Raw genomic sequence first — 21,155 nt, forward strand, 5'->3', positions numbered from 1 at the left:
CCATCAGAATACATCCTCATACAGTATTGTTGTTGAAGTGTATAGTCATCTTCTGGTTCTGCTCATTTCACTCAACATCAGTTCATGCAAGTCTCTCCAAGCCTTTCTGAATTCATCCTGCTGGTCATTTTTTTTTACAGAGCAATAATATTCCATAGGGCCATACTTTTTCTTTGTGATTTTGTGAGCTTCAATTTAGATTATTTTTATTCCTATATATATATATAGTAGTAATTGTGCTTATTGAACTAAATGCATATATTTCTTGAATATGCTTACTTCACTTTTAAGTAGATTCATGCAAATCTTTCCATGCTTTTCTGTATTCATCATATTCATTGGTTCTTATAGTAAAATAATATACCACTCCATTCATGCACCATAAATTGTTTAGTCATTCTCAATCTATATGCATATACTTTATTTCCAAATCTTTGCTACTACAAAAGGTATTGATAGAAGTCTTTTTGTCCATATAGAGACTTCCTTCTTATGAATGAACTCTTCCACCTAATAGTGGAATCTTTGGGACAAAAGGGATAGATATTTTAGCAACTTCTTTTGCATAATTCCAAATTGCTTTCCAAAAGTGTGATACCAGCCCACTATAACTAAGCTACTTTCAGCCATTTTTCATTTTACTACTTACCACATCATTTTCTCATCTGCTACTTACTCCTGCCCCTATTTGCATTTTTTTCCCTCATGGTGAGTTCTTACAAGTTTATCTCTTGCTACTTTATGCCTCCTTGATATTTGGACAACGTTAAATGAAGTGGTTATAGCAATCAAATCATCTTATATGATCTCAATATATGAAGAGGACGAACCTTGCTGAAGAAGAAAAATGAAGTCTCCATTGTACACTACTATCTTTCCATCTCCCATGATTAGCAAATAATAGATTCAATAGTATCTTTCATTCCCTGAAGCTTAATTAATAAGACTCTGACAATAGATATAATGTAGAAAACCAGCTGTTAAACCCTAACTTTTCCGGTGTCCTACAAAGATACCCTCAATAAGGAGTTTGATCATTCTCATATAGAGATTATAGAGATGAGAAAGTAGGGATATGGGACAGTAATTACTAATGTTCTTAAGACCATTTCTTTGGGAAGGTAATAACATTCAATATTTATCTCATTGCCCTGTAAAAAAAGTTCTTAAATACATTGAAAACTGTTTTACCTTGAGAAAAGATTTATTCTTTGTGTGCTTGATTTGGCCTAGTTGCTATTCCTAACTCTGTCTTCTTTAAAGACAGTCCCACATCCTCATATAAGACATTGTAAAATGAGGTTTCAGAATCCAAATATGTTTTTTTCCCCATTGTCAAGAATGATGAAGACAAATGGCTATTGTGTTGTCACATGTTATTGATGTTTCACGTGAATTTTCTTTTTAAATCTGCCACAAGAGGCTTTTTCTGGTTCCCTTATTGTTAATATTTTCTTCTCAATGGTTTATCTTCCATTTATTCTAAATGCATCTTGCATGGCTCTGGTTATTTACATGTTGCCTCTCTCGAAGTGTGAAGTCCTTGAGAGAGCTATTTTTTATCTTTATTTGTATGCTCAGAGTTTAGCACAGTGCCTGGAATATAGCAAGTGCTTGATACTTTTAGATTGATTAATTGATTGTGGGACATATTTAGGGAAAAAAGCTATTAACAAAAATTTTTATTATTTTTTTAAAGTTAGAAGTAACTTGTTTGGGACCACAAAGTCAGTATGTCAGAAATGAGACTTAAGTCCTAATCATCCTGATCCCTAAGGTACCTTTTTTCACATTAACCCACACTGCTTGTGTTTGTTAAATTTAATTGTATTATAGTTGAACATTCATTTCAAACTATTTTTGGGGGTCTTAACTCTGTCATTCAGTATGTTAAATATTACTCCTAGCTTGATATCCTCTGCATGATAGTCATGTTATGTCTTTATACCCAACTCACTGAAAATGTTAAACATTTCAGAACCAGGGACCAATCCCATAGAATACTCATCAGAGATTCCTCTTCAAGTTAGTATTGATCTATTAGTATTGGCAACTAATCTTTGAATATAGTCATTCTGTCGGTTTAAAATAAGCCTATTATTTATCCCATACCTCTCTCTTCATTGTCCATAAGAATAACATTAGAAAATGTGTCTAATGCTTTGTCAAAATTAAGGTATATTGTGTCCATGGCAGTCCCTGGATCCATCAGTTTAGGAATCTTGTCAGAATGAATGGTTTCTAAATCAAAGAACATCTAATTAGAGTTCAAGAGACTTAGATTCTAATCCTAGCTTTCCTACCAATGAGCTGTACAAAGTTGGGAAAATCATTGAACATCCTTGAGATTTGCTTTTCTGTTTATTGAATATTTTTTTCATGGAATGATTTGAGAAACTAGTGAAAAACTACATAAAGGTAAAAATGCTTAATTCTATTAATATTCCATAAGAAATGAAAAGCAGGATGATTTCAGAAAATCATGAAAGACTTCCATGAACTGATTCAAAGTGAAGTGAGCAGAACCAGTTGTACACAATAATAGCAATATTGTGCCATGAAGAATTGTAAATAACTTAGTTATTTGCAGCAAAACAATGATCCAAAACAATATCAAATGACCTATGATTAAACATATTATCTGCCTCCAAAGAAGGAACTGATATTGCCCAAATACATAGTAGCATCATTTTCTTTTTTTCTCTGTTTTTTTTTGTCTTTTTGTTACAAAATAATTAATATGGAAAAGTTTTACTTAGCTGAACATCTATAACTTCTATAGATTGTTTACCACCTCATAAAGAGGAGAGGGATACAATTTGGAACTCAAAACTTTTTTTAAAAATTGTTAAAAATTGTTTTAACATGTAATTAAAAGGAAATAATATTATATACACATGTATTGTATTTTTTCAAAAAGATAATTTTTTTCATTAATGACATTTGCCAAAATGAATTATTACAAAAAAATCTTACAAAAGAAATTGTTTTTTGGTCCTAGTTTTCTTTTGTAAGATATCTATGGAAATCTATTTTGTCTGATTTCACCCACATATTTGATATCAAATTACTTGCCTTCTCAAGGAGGGTCTAAAGGTAGAAGAAAAGAGACAATTTTGAACTCAAAATTTTAAAAAATGATTGTTAGTTTTTTACATGTTGTTATAAAATAATTAACAAAATAAAAATTCATTAAAAACATAACATGTTGCCTATTTTTAAATCTGTGATCTTTTTATGTTCATTTTTTTCTAACTCACTTTCCATAGTCTGATTTTAACTCACTTTCTTTTTCTTATTTTTTAAAATTAATTTTATAATTATAACTTTTTTGACAGTACATATGCATGGGTAATTTTTTACAACATTATCCCTAGCACAAATTTTCCCTCCTTCTCTCCACCCCCTCCCCTAGATGGCAGGCAGTCCCATTCATGTTAAATGTGTTATAGTATAACCTAGATACAATATATGTGTGCAGAACTGAATTTCTTGTTGCACAGGAAGAATTGGATTCAGAAGGTAAAAATAACCTGGGAAGAAAAGCAAAAGTGCAAACAGTTTACACTCATTTCCCAGTGTTCCTTCTCTGGGTGTAGCTGTTTCTGTCTATCAATTGGAACTGAGTTAGATCTTCTCTTTGTGGAAGATATCCACTTCTATCAGAATACATCCTCAGACAGTATCATTGTTGAAGTGTATAATGATCTCCTAGTTCTGCTCATTTCACTCAGCATCAGTTGATGTAAGTCTCTCCAGGCCTCTCTGTATTCATCCTGCTGGTCATTTCTTACAGAACAACAATATTCCATAACATTCATATACCCATAATTTACTCCAATTGATGGGCATTTTAACTCACTTTCTAATCTATTATTCTTCATTGTTTTGTGTGGAAATACTTCTTGTAATCTTTTACCATCTTCTTTTTAAAAGATTTAGCAAAATAATCTGTGTCTAAAATCAGTGTCATTCATGTATACATATGTTGTATTTAATATATACTTTAATATATTTAACATGTATTGGTCTGCCTGCCATCTGGGGAAGGGGGTGGGAGGAAGTAGGGGAAAAATTGGAACAAAAGGTTTTTCAATTGTCAATGCTGTAAAATTACCCATGCACATATTTTGTAAATAAAAAGCTATAATAAATTTTTAAAAAATTAAAAAAAATTAAATCAGTGTCATTCTTGATTTTCATGTCTTTCCATTTAGGAAGGAGTTCAAACATTTGCTAGCCCAGATGTTTTTGAGTCCTTTGGTCTTCCTGTTGGCAAGATAACTTTACACATACTAAATTTCTATAGGGAATGGTCATATTCAGTTTCAATATCCTTTTCTTTATCTTCTTATTCTGGAGAATTTAATAACTAATTTGAATTAGCTGGTTGAAATTATTGTGATTACCTATGATATCTTTTTAATATTTTTTCTTTTTCAGGGTTAATCTTTAACTTTGATGCAACTCAGTAACCATATCATTGAAGAAAGTTAATTAGAAAATTACTTCCATGGTAGTAAAAGATTAGAAAACATTGAATTTGGAGATGGATGATTTGAATTCAGATTTGAGCTAGACCACATCAGTTTGGCTGTGTGTAAGTCTTTTTGTCTCAATTTACTCTTATATAAAATGAAGGCTTCTGAAGTCTCTTCTGGCCAATATCTTTGAGTTTTATAATCCAATGATCAGCAGCAAGTTGTTTATTATAGGTTAAGATACAAATAATCATATTTTTGTCTTATTGTTCAGTGATAACCATGTAGAAGATCTACTGACTTTCTTTTAAAGACAATATTTATTATGTACAGGTATGACTTCTGAATAATCAATTGCTTAATACTAAAGCATGTTTTCTAATTTTTTGGAGAATCTTCCTTATGCCTACTTTTACGCTGAAATCATATAGTATAGTATGTGTGTAAATAAGTCAGATAAAAATCCAATATCCAACAATCTAAGTAATTAAAGCAGTTTCTAAAATTGGGATATATTACTTTTTTCTATTAAAAATATATAAATTACTTATTATATCTGTTACACTGAGCTGCAAAAAAAGTACAAAATGTGAAAAGAGTCCATGGTAGGTTGCATTAAATGATAGAATGTCCTTTGTGAGGGAAAAGGAAAATGATGGGAGGAGTATTATATCTGGTAGTAGAAATGAATTCTGATTTACTTAGAAGAGCAGACCTTCATAGAATACCTTCAAAGACTTTATTCAGGTGTATTTATTTCTTTCACATTTAAAATTTTGTTGCTTCTATGGTCAGTAGAGTCAGCCTCTATTTTACTCCTCTTAAGTTCAAACCTATATATTCATTCTTTCCACCATTTGGCTGTTATAATAAGAGTGGAAATCAACAAGAGGATGTTAAGATAGAGAGGAATCAAGATGTATCTCTCAGTTGTCAAATGATATAAACAAATGGTTCTCAGAGTCAGAAACACAAATGGTCAATACTAATAACCAATTCAATGACAATTAAAAATAATTCCTAGGTTCAACAACAATAAAATTGTCCAAAAATTTTTTAAATGACAAAATTTAGACCTTGTAGGGAAAGGGACACATTATTATATGGTTGGTGGGGAAGTGAATTCATACAATCTTTTTGGAAAGCAAGGTAGTCTAACAATAATAATATAGTACTAATTATATAGTTTTTATGGTTTATAATGTACTTTGCATATATCATGTTATTTGATATTCAATAAGAGTTAGAAAATTGATCATATTTTTAATCATTGTTCCTATTCCAAGAATTACTCTGAGGATATTATTGAAGAGTAAAAATACCTACCCATAAAATATGTGACTTGGTATGAAGTATCAAAGAACTAAAAATTATCTATATTCTCAAGGACTAGAGAATGACTGAAGTAAATTGTAAAGTAGTAATGTAATAGGATATCACCACAAAATCATAATTTACAAATATGATGAACACGAAGAAAATTTTTTCATAGAGTGAATGAAGCAGAATAAAAATGTCAATATACATTTATTACACTTATAAAAGGGAATCTAAATGGACCAGTAGATAGAGCATTGGCTTAAAATCAGGAATACTCATCTTCATGAATTCAAATCTAGCCTAAGATACTTTCTAGTTGGGTGATCCTTGGGAAATCCTTTTACCTTAGTTTCCCCATCTGTAAAATGAGCTGGAGACAGACCTGGCAAACATGATTGAAAAACTGAACAAAATAAAACAATATGAAAATTATCTATGATTTTGTCTACATGGGGGATGATAATATGGTAATGTCTTTCATCTATAGATATTGCAAACTGTCTATGAATCAGTATCTATGTTCTAGGGAATTATTTGAGTCACAGAAGAATTAAGTGATTTGGCTAAGTTTCATAGCTAGTAAGAATCAGAAACTAGATTTGAAGCATGGTTTTATTGACCCTATAACTATTTATTACTTTGTCATCATTTTTCCACTATATCTGTCTTACCCTCTGAAACAAATACCCACCCACATTACATATATAATCATATATATGTATATGTATGTATGTATGTATGGCATTATTCAGCCATTTCAATTGTGTCCAGCTCTTCTTCCCATTTGAGATTTTCTTGGCAAAGATAATAGATTTTACAAGGTTTCCAGGAACTAAGATCATTTATTCACTTTTCATTGTGCACCAGACATGTTTGGTCTACTCCTCTCTTAGAGCTAATCCGTGTTTATCTTTGGACACCCATAAGTCTCCTTCTATTATTCTTTCAAAATTTTCTCAAGTCTTTGATCTTTTATTCTAGGGAAAGATGAGGTGTCTATTATAAGAGTCTTAACAAATCATGTCCCTCAGCTCTGCCTTCCTCCCCCTCTTCTTCTCATCTCCAGCAAATTAAATAACAAATAAGATACATTACCATCACTCAGACTTGGAAGACCTTCCTCGCCTGGCTCTCTCATGTCTTCATATGGAGAAAGGAAGACCTGGTGATAAGGGCTCACTCTTGGTTTGGGTTCTAGTCCAAATCCCTCTGGATAACTGGAGCCAAGAAGAGATTACCCAAGTAGAGCTCAGTTTCTTTACTGTTGTTTCACATTAGTATTTATATACCTCATATACTTCACCATTAATACTTATGTACTTCTAGAAAACCCCCAAAACTTTGAATTGGAAAAATTAGCCCATTTAAATTAAATAATGATTCTGAAAGGCAGAATCTTGTAGAGGTTTATGTATTGATTTCTGAGGTGAGAAAATCTGGGTGCAAGACCCATCTCTTATAACTATTCACTGTGTGTTACTACTTTAACTTCCCAATGCCCCACACACAATGTTCTTAGATTCAAAGTTTCTCAGAAATTAAAGATATGTATTGCCAATGGAAATTTCTAAAGTCCTAATTACAACTAATTTTTTAAAAGACAGCATAAAGAAAAAAGAATATCTTTTGAAGGATTGAAAAAACCCAACCTTGTTTTTCCCCAATGTTAATTAGGCCCTTTCAGTTTCTAGCATTAAAATAACAACAATGACAATAATAATAATAAGTGTAATGATAAAGGTAAGGAGAAAACATGCCAACACACAAAGAGATCCTCTATTATTGTTTTCAGAAGGAAGAAATATATTTGTTGGAAGGCCATTTTGCTAACCACACAAGCTGGAGAACTGTGCAACAGAAGCAAATGACAGAACTATGTCAAGCTAGACTATAAATCTAGATCCTTAAAAAATCTGAATCTTTGCTTTAAAAACAAATCCACAAGTTAAACCCATAGTTAAAGGCTTTTTCCAAATTAACTTCATACAGTGAGAATGATTTCATTAATTTACTAAGACCTATTATATGAAGGACATTGTATTAAGCACTTTGGCAGAGATATTATTAGTAATTTTATGCTTTGGGCAAGTAGATGTTATGGAAACAAGCCCATCCTACAGCCTACAGGACACTGGAATATTTCAGTATCACTACTAAAAGGGCTACCACGTGTTTGACTGTGGGGAGAGAAATGAAGCCCAGAATAAGGTTCCCCATTCCTATTGAGGCTATTGGGGTCAGGCAGAGAAAGAACAAGAGGGAGGAAATAATATCTTCAAATATTGCCAACATTACTCTCTAAATTTCCTACCTAAAGCATTTCCCCAAGTGCCCCACCTTATTAAATCTCCCATTATAAGGTTGAGAAGGGGTAAAATGACATAGAAAACAATAAATTGTATACAAGACACTTTAAGAGTTTACAATCTAGGTGATTATATTTCAATTAAATTTTACTGCATAAAAAGTCTCATAGAAATTTATAGTTATGTTTCATGCCAGCAATCTCTCCTGGGTTCTTTTCTCTTCTCCCACTCTTTACATATTTTTTGTATATAACATAACAGCATTTTTGCACATACATATGTATGTATTTATTTATTACTTCTATATCTTGGAAATCAAACCCTTATTAGAGAAATTTGAGACAAAGACTTTTTCCCACTGGACAACTTTCCCATCTGAACTGCTGTTTAGAAGTTTTTCTTTTTCAAATAATCAAATTTATCTATTTTACTTCTGGCAATTGTTTCTAATTCTTGTTTGACAATATAACTGCTTGGGAAATGCCATTTACATCTAGAGGGTCTTCTCTCTATATTACCTCACTTGGTGATCTCATCAGCTCCCAAGGATTTAATTGACATCTCTATGCTGATCTACCTATCCTGCTACAAACTCACTGCTCATAAACAGTTTTTTATTTCCAACTGCCTTTCAAACATCTAGAATTGGATATCTAATAGACATTTTAAACTCAACATATTCCAATGGAATTCATTATCCTTCCCTAATCCTTCCCTGTTATTAACTTGCCAAAAATTCTTAAGTAAAATTATATGAAAAATACTGAGTCTTAGATAGATGTATGGAATCAATATATTAATGTATGGAATGTGTGGAGCTCATATATTAATAATATACTTATTACATGGAACCAAAATATTGATAATAGAACCGAATGATTAAATATTAAATGGAATCTCATAAAGACATCATTAGATATTTGTGGTCCCCTGAAAGAAAAGCATTCATCTACCTTTGCAAATTCCCAAACAACCTCCAAACTTCCTGATATACCCTATCAAGGATACTGCCATCTTCTCAGTCTTCTAGGCCCAAAACCAAGGAATTATCCTTAACTCCACATTTCCTACCCTCCATATCCAATATGTTGCCAAAAACTGTTGATTTTACCTTTGGGACTTCTTTCTATTCTCTGATACTGATCTCACCTTGGAGCAGGTCCTCCCCATCTCACACTAGTACTATTGCAATAGCCTCCTGGTGGATCTGCCTGCCTCAACTCTCTCCCTACCTCAGTCCATCCTCCATCTTTCTGTCAAAGTGATTTTTCTTTAGAATCCTTGGACTAGGAGGGGATGTGGGAAAACTGGGACACTAATACATTGCTGGTGGAGTTGTGAAAGAATCCAGCCATTCTGGAGAGCAATCTGGAACTATGCCCAAAAAGTTATCAAACTGTGCATACCCTTTGACCCGGCATTGCTGCTATTGGGCTTATATCCCAAAGAAATACTAAAGAGGGGAAAGGGACCTGTATGTGCCAAAATGTTTGTGGCAGCTCTTTTTGTTGTAGCTAGAAACTGGAAGATGAATGGATGTCCATCAATTGGAGAATGGTTGGATAAATTATGGTATATGAAGGTTATGGAATATTATTGCTCTGTAAGAAATGACCAGCAGGAGGAATACAGAGAGGCTTGGAGAGACTTACATCAAATGTTGCTGAGTGAAATGAGCAGAACCAGAAGATCGCTGTACACTTCAACAACAATACTGTATGAGGATGTATTCTGATGGAAGTGGAAATCTTCAACATAAAGAAGATCCAACTCACTTCCAGTTGATCAATGATGGACAGAGGTAGCTACACCCAGAGAAGGAACACTGGGAGGGGAATGAAAATTGTTAGCACTACTGTCTGTCTGCCCAGGTTACTTGTACCTTCGGAATCTAATGCTTATTGTGCAACAAGAAGATGGTATTTACACACATGTATTGTATCTAGGTTATATTGTAACACATGTAAAATGTATGGGATTGCCTGTCATGGGGGGGGGAGTAGAGGGAGGGGGGGATAATTTGGAAAAATGAATACAAGGGATAATATTATAAAAAAAATTAAAAAAAATAAAAAAGAATCCTTGGACCAGATCTAACCACGTCATTCTCATACTGCATAAACTCGACCAAATACAAGATTCTTTTTGGCACTGAAAACCCTTCATAATATTCCTCTCTGGTCATCTTTCCAGTCTTCTTACACCTTACTCCCTGTCATATATTCCTCGTCTACTGACATTGGACTCTGCTGTTCCACAAACAAGATATTCCACTTCTTGGATCCAGACATTTCCTCTGGCTTTTTCCACTGATTAGAACACTTTTCTTCCTCATCTCTATTCCCTTCCTTCTCTAGTCACAGTAAAAAAATATCATTTTCTCTAGTCCTTTCCCAATCTTTTTTAATTCCAATGCTTTTGTGCTTTTAATTATTCCCTATTTTTCCTGAATATAGCTTATTTGTGTGTGTGTGTGTGTGTGTGTGTGTGTGTATACACACACACACACACACACACACACACACACACATTTTTTCCTTATTTCCCCAGTAGACTACTAATTACTTGAGGGCAAGAATTATTTTTTCCTTTTTTATATCCCCAGTGCTTACCATTCTGTCTGGTACAAAAGAAATAATAAGTGCTCACTGACTGACAATCTTTTCTAAATGAAGAAAACGTTTCATGTAAGGAGACCAAGCTAGCATTTGACTTGGCATAAGACTAATGGCTTACATACAAACATACAATGGTATAAAAAGTTAACTCCTCAATTCTCTCTCAAACTTAAATTGTTTCCATAAACTATGATTTATGAAGGTCACACAAGATCTAAGTATTATAATGGCAGGCATCACACAAATAATGGGAAGAGCACTTAATTTGAGGACACAAGACCTGCGTCTGGACCTTAGTTCTGTCTGTTACTATCCCTATGACCTGAAATAAATAATTGATCCTCTCTGGGACCAAACTTTCTCAACTATAAAATTAAAGAATTAAACTATATGCTTTTAAAGTGACTTTTTAGTTTTGGATCCAGACTCTTCTCACATGAATATTGGAGAGTAAGAAATAACAGAAATATGAGAGGAGGAGGGAGAAATAGAGAGATGGACAGATATGAAGATGGACAGATGGAAAAATATTAGCTTTGGAACATTACAGAAGAATTTCATTAAATCATTTGGATGAAATATATAGTAGAAAATTGCTCTTTTTTTGGCAAAAATTCTAAAGTTAAATGCTATAAAGAATGCTGAGTTTTAGAGGTGAAATTAATGTATGGGATCCAAACATCAATAATAGAACTAAAATGACTAAAGATTAAATAAAATCTCAAAAGGACATCATTAGATATTTATGATCCACTGAAGTGAAGGCATTCAGCTAACTCTCCATTAATAGAACTATACAAAGAAGAAACAATTTTAAACACTAGAAAATATAAAAGATATCTCTATCTATCTATCTATCTATCTATCTATCTATCTATCTATCTATCTATTTATACCATGATAACATTTAGCAAAATATTGCATGTGACTTGGACAGATGATCAAAAATTATTTTCACCTACAATCCTAAATACCAAAACTATTTTCTCCCCACAGTCCCTATTTATTAGGCTATACTTTTACCTTCTTGCATGAATATGAAAAAGACAGTGCATGAAGCAGATGACAAATGTCATATTTGAATTGTATGTTGCAAAGATGATATCCCATTGCTCTTGAAGGAAGTTCAAAATACTTAGTAGACCAAGGCATTCAGAAAGTGACTGCTGGGGTTTAGACAGGCAATATAAAATAACTCTATTTAAGCTGCTGTATAAGACACCAAGAAGAGCTTCCTTGTGAGATAAAGCACTCTCAATGATCTGTAAAATCAAAAGCAAAAATAATACCTATTAGTATTCTTTTCTTCCTCAAATTCTGTTGTATTTGATTTCTTGTATATGTATTTATCCCATCCCTAAAATCCAAAACTTGATAGAGCAATTTGATGGCTAAAAGTGTTTTTTATAGATTCTTAATGTCTACTACAAGCACAATGCTTTGCAAATATTAAGTACTTAATACTTTTAAAATTTTATTTTTTTCAATAAATATTTTAACAATCTTTTAAATTTTTTTATTTATTTTATTCTGAACTTAAAAAATAAAAGAATCATTTCCATAATATAATAGAATGGAAAAATAAAAAAAGATGATTGTACAGGAAATTACAAATTTATTATGTATAACTTACTATTCCTTTTAAATATATGATAAAGTTATCATATAATTTTTTTCCTCTTCCCTAAATTGTCTTCCTCCCTCCATGCCCTCTTCACCCCGAGAAAGCAAGCAATTTGATGCAGATTATATATGTAAAGTCTTACAAAACATACTTCCATAACAATACATGTCAACTTTAACTAATAATTTGGAATAGATTTGGGGGGAGTGGGATTCAGTCTGATCCCTGAGGAACCCTCCAATGTTTAGATTATATGATTCTGTGACTTTCATTTAGGAATGAATTTCAGTTCATAAAAAAATCTGATCTCATGTGGAGATAGAAAGTAATAATATATGTGTATAAAATCATCATCTTTTTGTAACTCTATTTCAGAGAGGGTAAATCAAGTCTGGCCAAATGAAATAAATGATAGCATAATACTTTGATTATATGGTATCAAACAGTTACTTTGAAAAATATTAACAGAATATTATGATAATTAGACAAATGTGTTTAGGGTACATACCACCATGATCTGCTCTGTGATAAATAGAAGGATTTCTTTGGGGTCTGCAATAAACATTCCACTGTAGAGTTTTTCAACCAGTTTCTGTGTCAAGTAGGAAAGGTTTGCTAATGAAGGAGTTGATTCTGAACTCTGTTGTGACTCTCTAGTCCCTATGGGGGTAAAGGCGTATTTTAATGTAGAAAACAGTCATTTAATAAGCTTTTATTAAGTATTTACTATCTGTCAGGCACTGAGGACACAAAGCCAACTCTCAAGGACCTTACATTCTATTGGTAAAACAGATGAGAAGAGAAAATAAATATATGTAACTAAGCAAAATCAATATAAAGTAGTTGTAGAAGGGTGAGGATAGAGCAAAACTACATTAGAAATAGTAGATCAGGATAGATCTGGATATAACATTCTTAAAACAGCCCAGAAGTGAACTAATCATTTTGGCTGTAATATTTCACTATTAATTAAAACTCCCAGACCTTTTCAAGAAAAAAAAAATTGCCTGGCTATGTTTCCTCCATCTTTTTGTTAAAGAATTTGGAGTTTCATAAGATAAGAAGCCAAAGAAAGTGTTAAATTTGCTTCAAATACAATAGTTTGAACAGAGAGGCTTGTTTAATAAAAATTTACTGGTATAAACTTTTACTCCTTTACTGGTATAAAGTCAAATGATGAGATTTTTTCAGAGTGAGCTACAGACAAGAGATTTTTCTGCTTAAGACTATTGGAGACCTATTATCTACAATAAGAAAGAGTGCTAGATTTAGAATTAGAAAAACTGAAATTGGTTGTTGGGTCAATGATTTATTAGTTGTATGAATTCACATAAAACATATATGATTTATGTAGGTCCTTTTTTCTCATTTGTAAAATGATCGTATTGGACTAGATGACCTGAAGGTTCTTTTATAATTCTAAAACTGTCATATAGCTACATCTTCAAGGTCAATGGTTTATGAAATCCATCTCCCATTTGCAGGGGCTCTGTAAAATGGTATATATTTGAAGAACTTGAAGTTATATTAATGACAGTCTCCTGTACTCTCTGGAGCATATGAGTTATGCATTATGTCTTTTCATCAAGTCCATAAACCTTTCAATCTATAGATAGCAGAGATGTTTGGAAGTTCAAGATTTCCCAAATTAAAAACTCTATTTATTCATGTATATCCAATAAAGTTCAAGATACGTGGGTTGTAACAAGAACCAGCAGAAAATTGAATATGTACAGAACAAGAATGGCAATCCTATCCATAAGGCTATGGGATTCACTATGTGCATGGTGAGGAAGAGTACCAGGCCTTTTGACTGACAACCTGTTACTCATACTGCAAGCAGTCAAACCTTCATATAAGTTGATAGCTAATAGATGCTGAGGTCCTAGGAGCTTCCGTGAGTTAGAGATCAAGTCTGGCTGACTTTCCCAAAACTTTCCATCAGTCTTCTGGGAACCTGACTAAAAGTAAGGTTCAGATATGCAGACTGGATAAGGGCAAAGTTTGTCTTATTCTAATCGGGGAACAAACTGGTCCTCTTACATGTTCTGGAAGATAATCCAGATTAATTTGATACATTACACAGGATTCAGAAAATAAGTGATCAATATAGGCCTGCAATATAAATTTATCCTTCTGGGCTTAAAGTCATTTTGAGTGTTGAATTTATGCCAAGGTTAAACTGCCCCAAACTAGAGGTATCAATTAGAAGTGGGGCAGATCACATGTTCCCTCTCACCAATAACATCAGAACCAGATTAAATGTTAATTGGGATATGGTTAACAAAATAAAAAATACATTAAAAATAAAATAAATTTGCAATATTTAAATTTAATATATAGTTACAGAAATTTGTTCCTATTTAAATTTGCTAATATCAACAAGAATGAGTCCAGAAAGACTATCTACAATATGAATTCAGAAAGACTATCGACAAGCTTAATCACTTGTATTCTGGTATAATCAGAATATACAAAGCCAATTAAAATGTGAAAACTACTAAGGAGCTCATGGTTAACCTTCAATTTGGTGAACTTTAAATCTTGTGTTGGAAAGTTTAGGTGCCTCGTAGCTTAAGAGTGAATACTTCCAAATACTTCAATACTTGCATTATTTCTAAATTTGTGTGATCACTTTTTTCCTTGTAAATAAACATCAGAAAATTCACTCTTGTAACATGGAATATAAAGAAAAGTAGTAAAGAAAAAGGAGGGAAGGTCTGTCTAGTCCGAAAATCTGAATATCTTAGCCACAAGAAAGTAACATAGGTGATTAAGCTATAAGTCTGAACCTTTTGTAGACATATTAGGTTTTCCACAATAGATCAACCTGTGTCCCTATGTTCACGTAGGAAACTTGCAATCCTATTTTCCTCTGTTGCCATAATCTCCAACAGCATATTTACATTTCGGATAGGCAAGTCTTGTGTAGTGGACAGTGATCTGCTCCATGTCTATTTTGCCAAATGGAGTATTTTTTTCTACCTCATTCTTGTATCACTGACAAGGAATAATTCACTGTCTCTTCTACAGCATCAAATCTTTCACATTGACAAATAAATTAAATGAATAGAAATCAGGATTCATTCCCCCCCCCCCACTCACCATCAGAACTTATAGTACAGCAGCCTTCACTTAGAATGTGAAATACACCCATAGCAGAAAGCAGGATCTCAGATTGAAAGCGTCGTTTCTGTTGGTTTGTTGTGTTCTCTGGAGAAGCCTGAAATCATGACATATTTACTGTGACAATGAGAAAAAATTCCGTGCTTACTGAAAATGTATATAATCTTAAAAAAGATGGCTTGGACTCCAGCTTCTTAAACTGTGGTTCATGACTCTGTATGGGGTTTCATAACTGTGGGGGTAATGAAATTATGATTTATTATCAAGAAATGTTTCATTTATATATCTATGTTATGTACCTATATATCATGGGTCATGAAAAAATTTCTTGGGCAAAAAGGTGCAACTGGAAAAAGTTTAAGAAACCCTAGTATAGAGAGCTTCAATTCAAATAATTGAAGGAGGATCATGTTGAAAAAGGGCTATATTTTTCTGCTCAGCCCTTGTTGATTCAGCTGGAAACAATGAATGGAATATATTTTTAAAAAACCAAGTTTTTTGTATAATGTAAGGAAATGCTTCCTAATTATTAAAGCTGTACAAAAATGAAATGAGCTGTCTAGGTATAGGTGGGTCCCATTTCTGTAGGTATTTGAGAAGACAAGAATTGTCAACTGTTTGATACCTGCTTCGTCTACAGATCAGACTAGGTCAAGTCTGAGATCTGTCCTAACTCTGAATCTAAGATTCCATGAATAGATGAATGATGATCATATGGAGTCATTTGCCCTTTTCAGAAAAAAAAGAGATTTCATTTCATTTCCTAGTAAGGGTCATTGTTCTTGTGTTTCAAATACACCCAAGAGTACCAGTGTCTTCCAAAGTCAATAACAACTTCAGTCTAAACCCTGATGATCAAGGAAATCGTTATCCTAGCTTGTGGTCCAAATGAGATTTAATATGTTTGCTACTGGGGGAGACTTATTTTATTGGAGCAGCTCTATCTCAAGTTCTAGGAATGAGTCCTCTTTACTGGAATAGAAATGTGTATGGATGTAGATGTAGATGTAGAAATAGATACAGATATGATATAGATGTAGAAGTATGTATATCTCTTAGGCCAGACTCTTAATAATGAATTACACATCACCACCATTATTTGGTGAAAATCCACTGTTTGCCAAGTATAGGTATTGATAATTTTTGCCTATTCAAAGACCCTCTCAAATCTGACAGCAATATCAGTAAAGCTTGCAACAAAAGTAATAAGAAAAAACTTGATAATTAATATTAATTTTCCCTTATATTATGCTACTTTATACTTGATATTGATAGTACTTTTATATGTACTATCATTTGAGCCCCACTAGAAGGAAATATATCCACTCTATATCTTAAGAGGATTATTGTACTGAAAAAAAAGAGTGAACTATTTACTCAGAAATTTACTGAGTTGCAAGAGACTTAAATCAACAAGTGCTTGCTTTGAACAGCTAGCTAGATGGTACTAGAATGGAAATCAGGAAGACCTGAGTTCAAATCCCACCTCAGACACATACCAGATGTGTAATGTTGGAAACTCACTTAATCTCTGCTTGCCTAAGTTTTCTCATTGTAAAATAAAGATAATAAAAGTTCCTACCAGCCAGGGATGTTATGAAGATCAAATGAGATAATATTTGTAAAGTGTTTAGCATAGTACCTGGCACAACATAGAGACATTTAAATGCTAAATTTATATTATATATATATTTTTTATATTTATGTTATATAATATATATATATATATAATATAAATTTAAGTTCCATTTTCACAAATGAGGAAAATGAAGCATAAAGAAGTTGTTTGACTCAGTCAGTTAGTATAGTACAGGTGTTTGTGAGGGAAAGCAGAGCTGAAATTAGAACCCAGATCTTCTGGTGCCAAATACACTAACAATGTACTTTTTATACAATAACCAGAGCTTTCACTAAGAATCACTGGGAGTTGAGTGTCTTTTAAAGTCAAAATCCTATTTGTCATTGTTTAGAGCCATACTAACAAATGAATTTATTATTTTCTAAACCACTTTTTGTTCAAATTCTATTTGCTCCTAAATCACTCCTGTTCAAATTGATGCTGTGATTACTTTCTTCCCAAAATTGAATTATTCATGGATTTATTTCAGGAAATTATTTACTCATGTGATTTTTTTAGGGGAAACTTGAGAGCTTTTTTATCCATGTCATCATAAAGGAAAAAAAACGAAGTTCAACTCCATTATATTTACTGTTCAACTTATCATTTCAAGTTCATTTCACATTAAAACCATAGTTTCCATATGAAGCTCAAAGATTTTTCATATCCTTGGCAAAGGACAAAGGTTCAGTACTTTTCTAGAATCTTGATCCTTCAGGAAATCCTCTTCCCCACTAGCCCACTCACTAGACTCCAACTTTTGCCTCAGTCCTTTGAATGACTGAATATTCAAGCCCATCCAGAACTGCCATAGAAACCAACCTCAAGAAGGAAGTCCAATGGATGCAGTTGTTTTTGTGTTGGAGTGCAGAGCAAGATCTCCATAAGAAGGAGCTTCAAGAAATCAGAAACTTGTTTTCTGGCCGGGTGAATAGAAGGACTGGTAGGAGACTCCACACTGTTCTGTCCTTCAGCAGCAGTCAAAAAGACATTGTCACTCCTTGAGGAGTCACTTCTTCTCTATTCAGGGGAAAAAACAATTTTCCATTCATTCTAATTTTCCAAAAATGCATTCTTTATTTAAGGAAGGTCTTAGTAACTTGGAATATAAAAGACATAAACAAAAAGTCCTCTCTCTTCAAGGACATATGTTCTACCAGGTGATAGAATATGTATAAAGTTTTAGCAAGTTATTGGAAAAAAAAGAGAATTAACACCAGGGGAAATCAGAAAGATCTCAGACAGGATAGGATCCCTGAGTTTTTCTTTAAAGGAAAGTAGACACTTCACACTGAAGATATGGACCAAAGTTCAATTCCAGACATGTTGGGCCACCTATGCAAATTCAAGTGGCAGATTCAGTGTCATGTATGAGGAATATCCATCAGGATAATTTGCCTGGAATGGAGAGTGTGTGAAAAAGGAGTTATATGCAATGAGATGCTTGATACCAGTTCTAATGATCTTGTGATGAAGAGAGTCATTTACATCCAAAGGATAGTGGGAACTAAATGTGAACCAGAATATTACATTCTCATTCTATTTGATGTTGTTCACTTGCATTTTGTTTTCTTACTCATTTTCTTTCCTTTTTGATCTGATTTTTCTTGTGCAGCAAGAGAATTATATAAATTCATTTACACATATTAGATTTAACATATATAATACATATTGGATTGCTTGCCATCTAGGGGAGGAGGTGGTGGCAAGAAGGGGAAAACCTGAAACACAAAGCTATGCAAGAGTCAGTGTTAAAAATTATTTATGCGTATGTTTTGAAAATAAAAAAGCTTTTAAAGAAAAAGTAGTTATATGAAATAAACTTGAGAAGATATGTAGGAGCCAGATTAGATACCACAGAACCATGTACTTACAACTGGGAGAAACCTTAGAGACCATTGAATCAAATGGTCTCTATAGACCATTTATAGATGAAGAAATTAACATGCCCAAATGATGAGACTCACCCCAAATCACACAGATAATAGGGGGCAGAACTAAAATTCAAACTCAGTTCCTCTTATAGAAGGATTTAAATGCTGGGATGTAAATTTTGTCTTTTGTCCAGGAGGAAAAAGGGGAGCAAGGGGAAAGCCACCATCATCAGATCTGGATTAGAAATATCAAACTTTTAGTTGAATTAAGAGTTTTTTAGTGGTAGAGTATTTTACATGTCATTTCATGTTTCAGTGAAGGAAGTCATATAGCTAGGATGAGAAACTTCAAACTGCATTTCCTGTGTTCTATCACAAGAGATTCTAGTATACTAGAGTACAAATCCTCAGCACTATTAGCTGACGAATCATGAGTCTGGCATTATAAGCTTTAAAAGATATTTTCATAAAACCTTGCTTATCCTCAAACATCACTGGGAGATAAATGTGGAAGGCTCTTTTGCTTCAACTTTGCAGTGTCTTCAAATGATAAAAATAACCAATTCACAAGTGGAATTAGTGGTATTATTCAATTAGAAGTATATTTCATCACTCCCAGATCCTTTTTCCACCAACTACTGAAACCTCCTTCCAATGAGATCAACCCTCAAAATGTCTCTTGCCTATTCATAAAATTAATTAGTTTTTTTTCTTAATTCATAAAATTAATTCAATGACACCAGGGAGTTAGTGATTGGATTAATTACTGTTCTAGAGCCTGATTGAAAAGCTTACTGTATAATTTCACAGCAAATAATTAGATTCATTTGGTTAAGTATCAAAAATGTTATGCTGAGATTGTGTATTACAGTGTGTGCCCCATTTTCTATGAATAAAAACCCATGTGGAACAAAACAAGGGAAAATGGGGAATTCTCAACTTCTGGTCTTGTTCATTCCTTGATTCTTGCTTTACCTCAATCTAGGTCACAAGCATATTTTCATAATCATTTAAGCAAAATATGATCTTTGTTTTCTTTTCTTTGATACCAGACTCCATTTTTGTACTGCTCAGCTCCAAATCCATACCTAATACTCTGGAATTCATATCTTGGACCCATAAGAACTTATCTTCCCCACGCCTCCATTTCCCCATCTATGCTTCCAACATTACACTCAACACAGCCAATTCAGGGGACAAAAAGGGAGAAATTAATGGGAAAATATTTGTACCATGCATTTGTAAGAATAGAAAGACTTTATGCTTTCAGGAATACGTTTCCATTTCCTATAATTACTGCATTCTTTTTCTAAGACATGTAAGTCTTTAAAGACTTGATTTACTATCATATTTCTCATTTTTACCATTCTGAAAGTTGACCAAATAATGTAGCTTCTATAAGTTGCTGAAAGATATGGGTCTATCTTAACCAAGAAATAAAAAAAAAGTATAACCCCAAAGTTTTGGAGTAATTTACTTATTTTCTGTGTTTATTTTCCTTAAAAGAAAAAAAATTGTCATTTTACTTTTTTGCAGAGAAGATTAGAGATGGGGGAGGGGATATTGGCTAGGAGGAGAGTACAGTAATCTCCTCTGCAACATTCATGTCAAATGACCCTCCACTCTCTCCTACAATGCTTCCAGATATAAAAAAAACCCATCATCCCTTCAATCAGACTATCCCATTCTTATTCTTACTCTGTTTTTGGAGACTTTTAATTATAGATATAAAATGCACACACATTTTTATTCACACTCACATGTGTATGTATTTATTTCCCCTTATGTATTATAGAAAATTGCCTTTTTATAACTTCTATCCATTGGTCTTAGTTATAAAGCTACACAGCCTTACTGTTATCCCTTTTCCACATACCAGCCTATAACATATTTGGAGACACTCTTCCCCTCTACACACCTATCTTCCCTTTCTAAGCTAAACATTCCCAGCTACTCTAATTTTTCTCATAAAATAAGGATTCTTGGTCCCTCATATTCTTGATTATATTCTAATTTATCAAAATATGGCTCTAGGGACCGAACAAAATATTTCAAATATGATTTGCCCAAGAGAGAGCGCTAGCACTATGACTTCCTTCATTCATGTACAATTAATTCTTACTAAAATTAATAATCAATATTACCATGTTACATTGTTGATTGGTTTATATTAAACTTCTCATAACTT

General features: G+C 32.9%; 1 protein-coding gene across 1 annotated transcript in view; it reads right to left on the reverse strand.

Moving 5' to 3' along the window:
- The window catches only part of WDFY4 (WDFY family member 4), a gene marked incomplete in the record, with an annotated part of 362,592 nt that overhangs the window by 200,204 nt on the left and 141,233 nt on the right, over nucleotides 1–21,155 (reverse strand). The window contains 5 exon segments of the mRNA XM_074296119.1: nucleotides 6,897–7,018; nucleotides 11,749–11,987; nucleotides 12,858–13,009; nucleotides 15,455–15,572; nucleotides 17,916–18,113. Of these exon segments, the coding sequence (XP_074152220.1) occupies nucleotides 6,897–7,018; nucleotides 11,749–11,987; nucleotides 12,858–13,009; nucleotides 15,455–15,572; nucleotides 17,916–18,113 (829 nt within the window).

Source organism: Sminthopsis crassicaudata, chromosome 2 (assembly GCF_048593235.1).
Source record: "Sminthopsis crassicaudata isolate SCR6 chromosome 2, ASM4859323v1, whole genome shotgun sequence".
Lineage (NCBI taxonomy): Eukaryota > Metazoa > Chordata > Mammalia > Dasyuromorphia > Dasyuridae > Sminthopsis > Sminthopsis crassicaudata.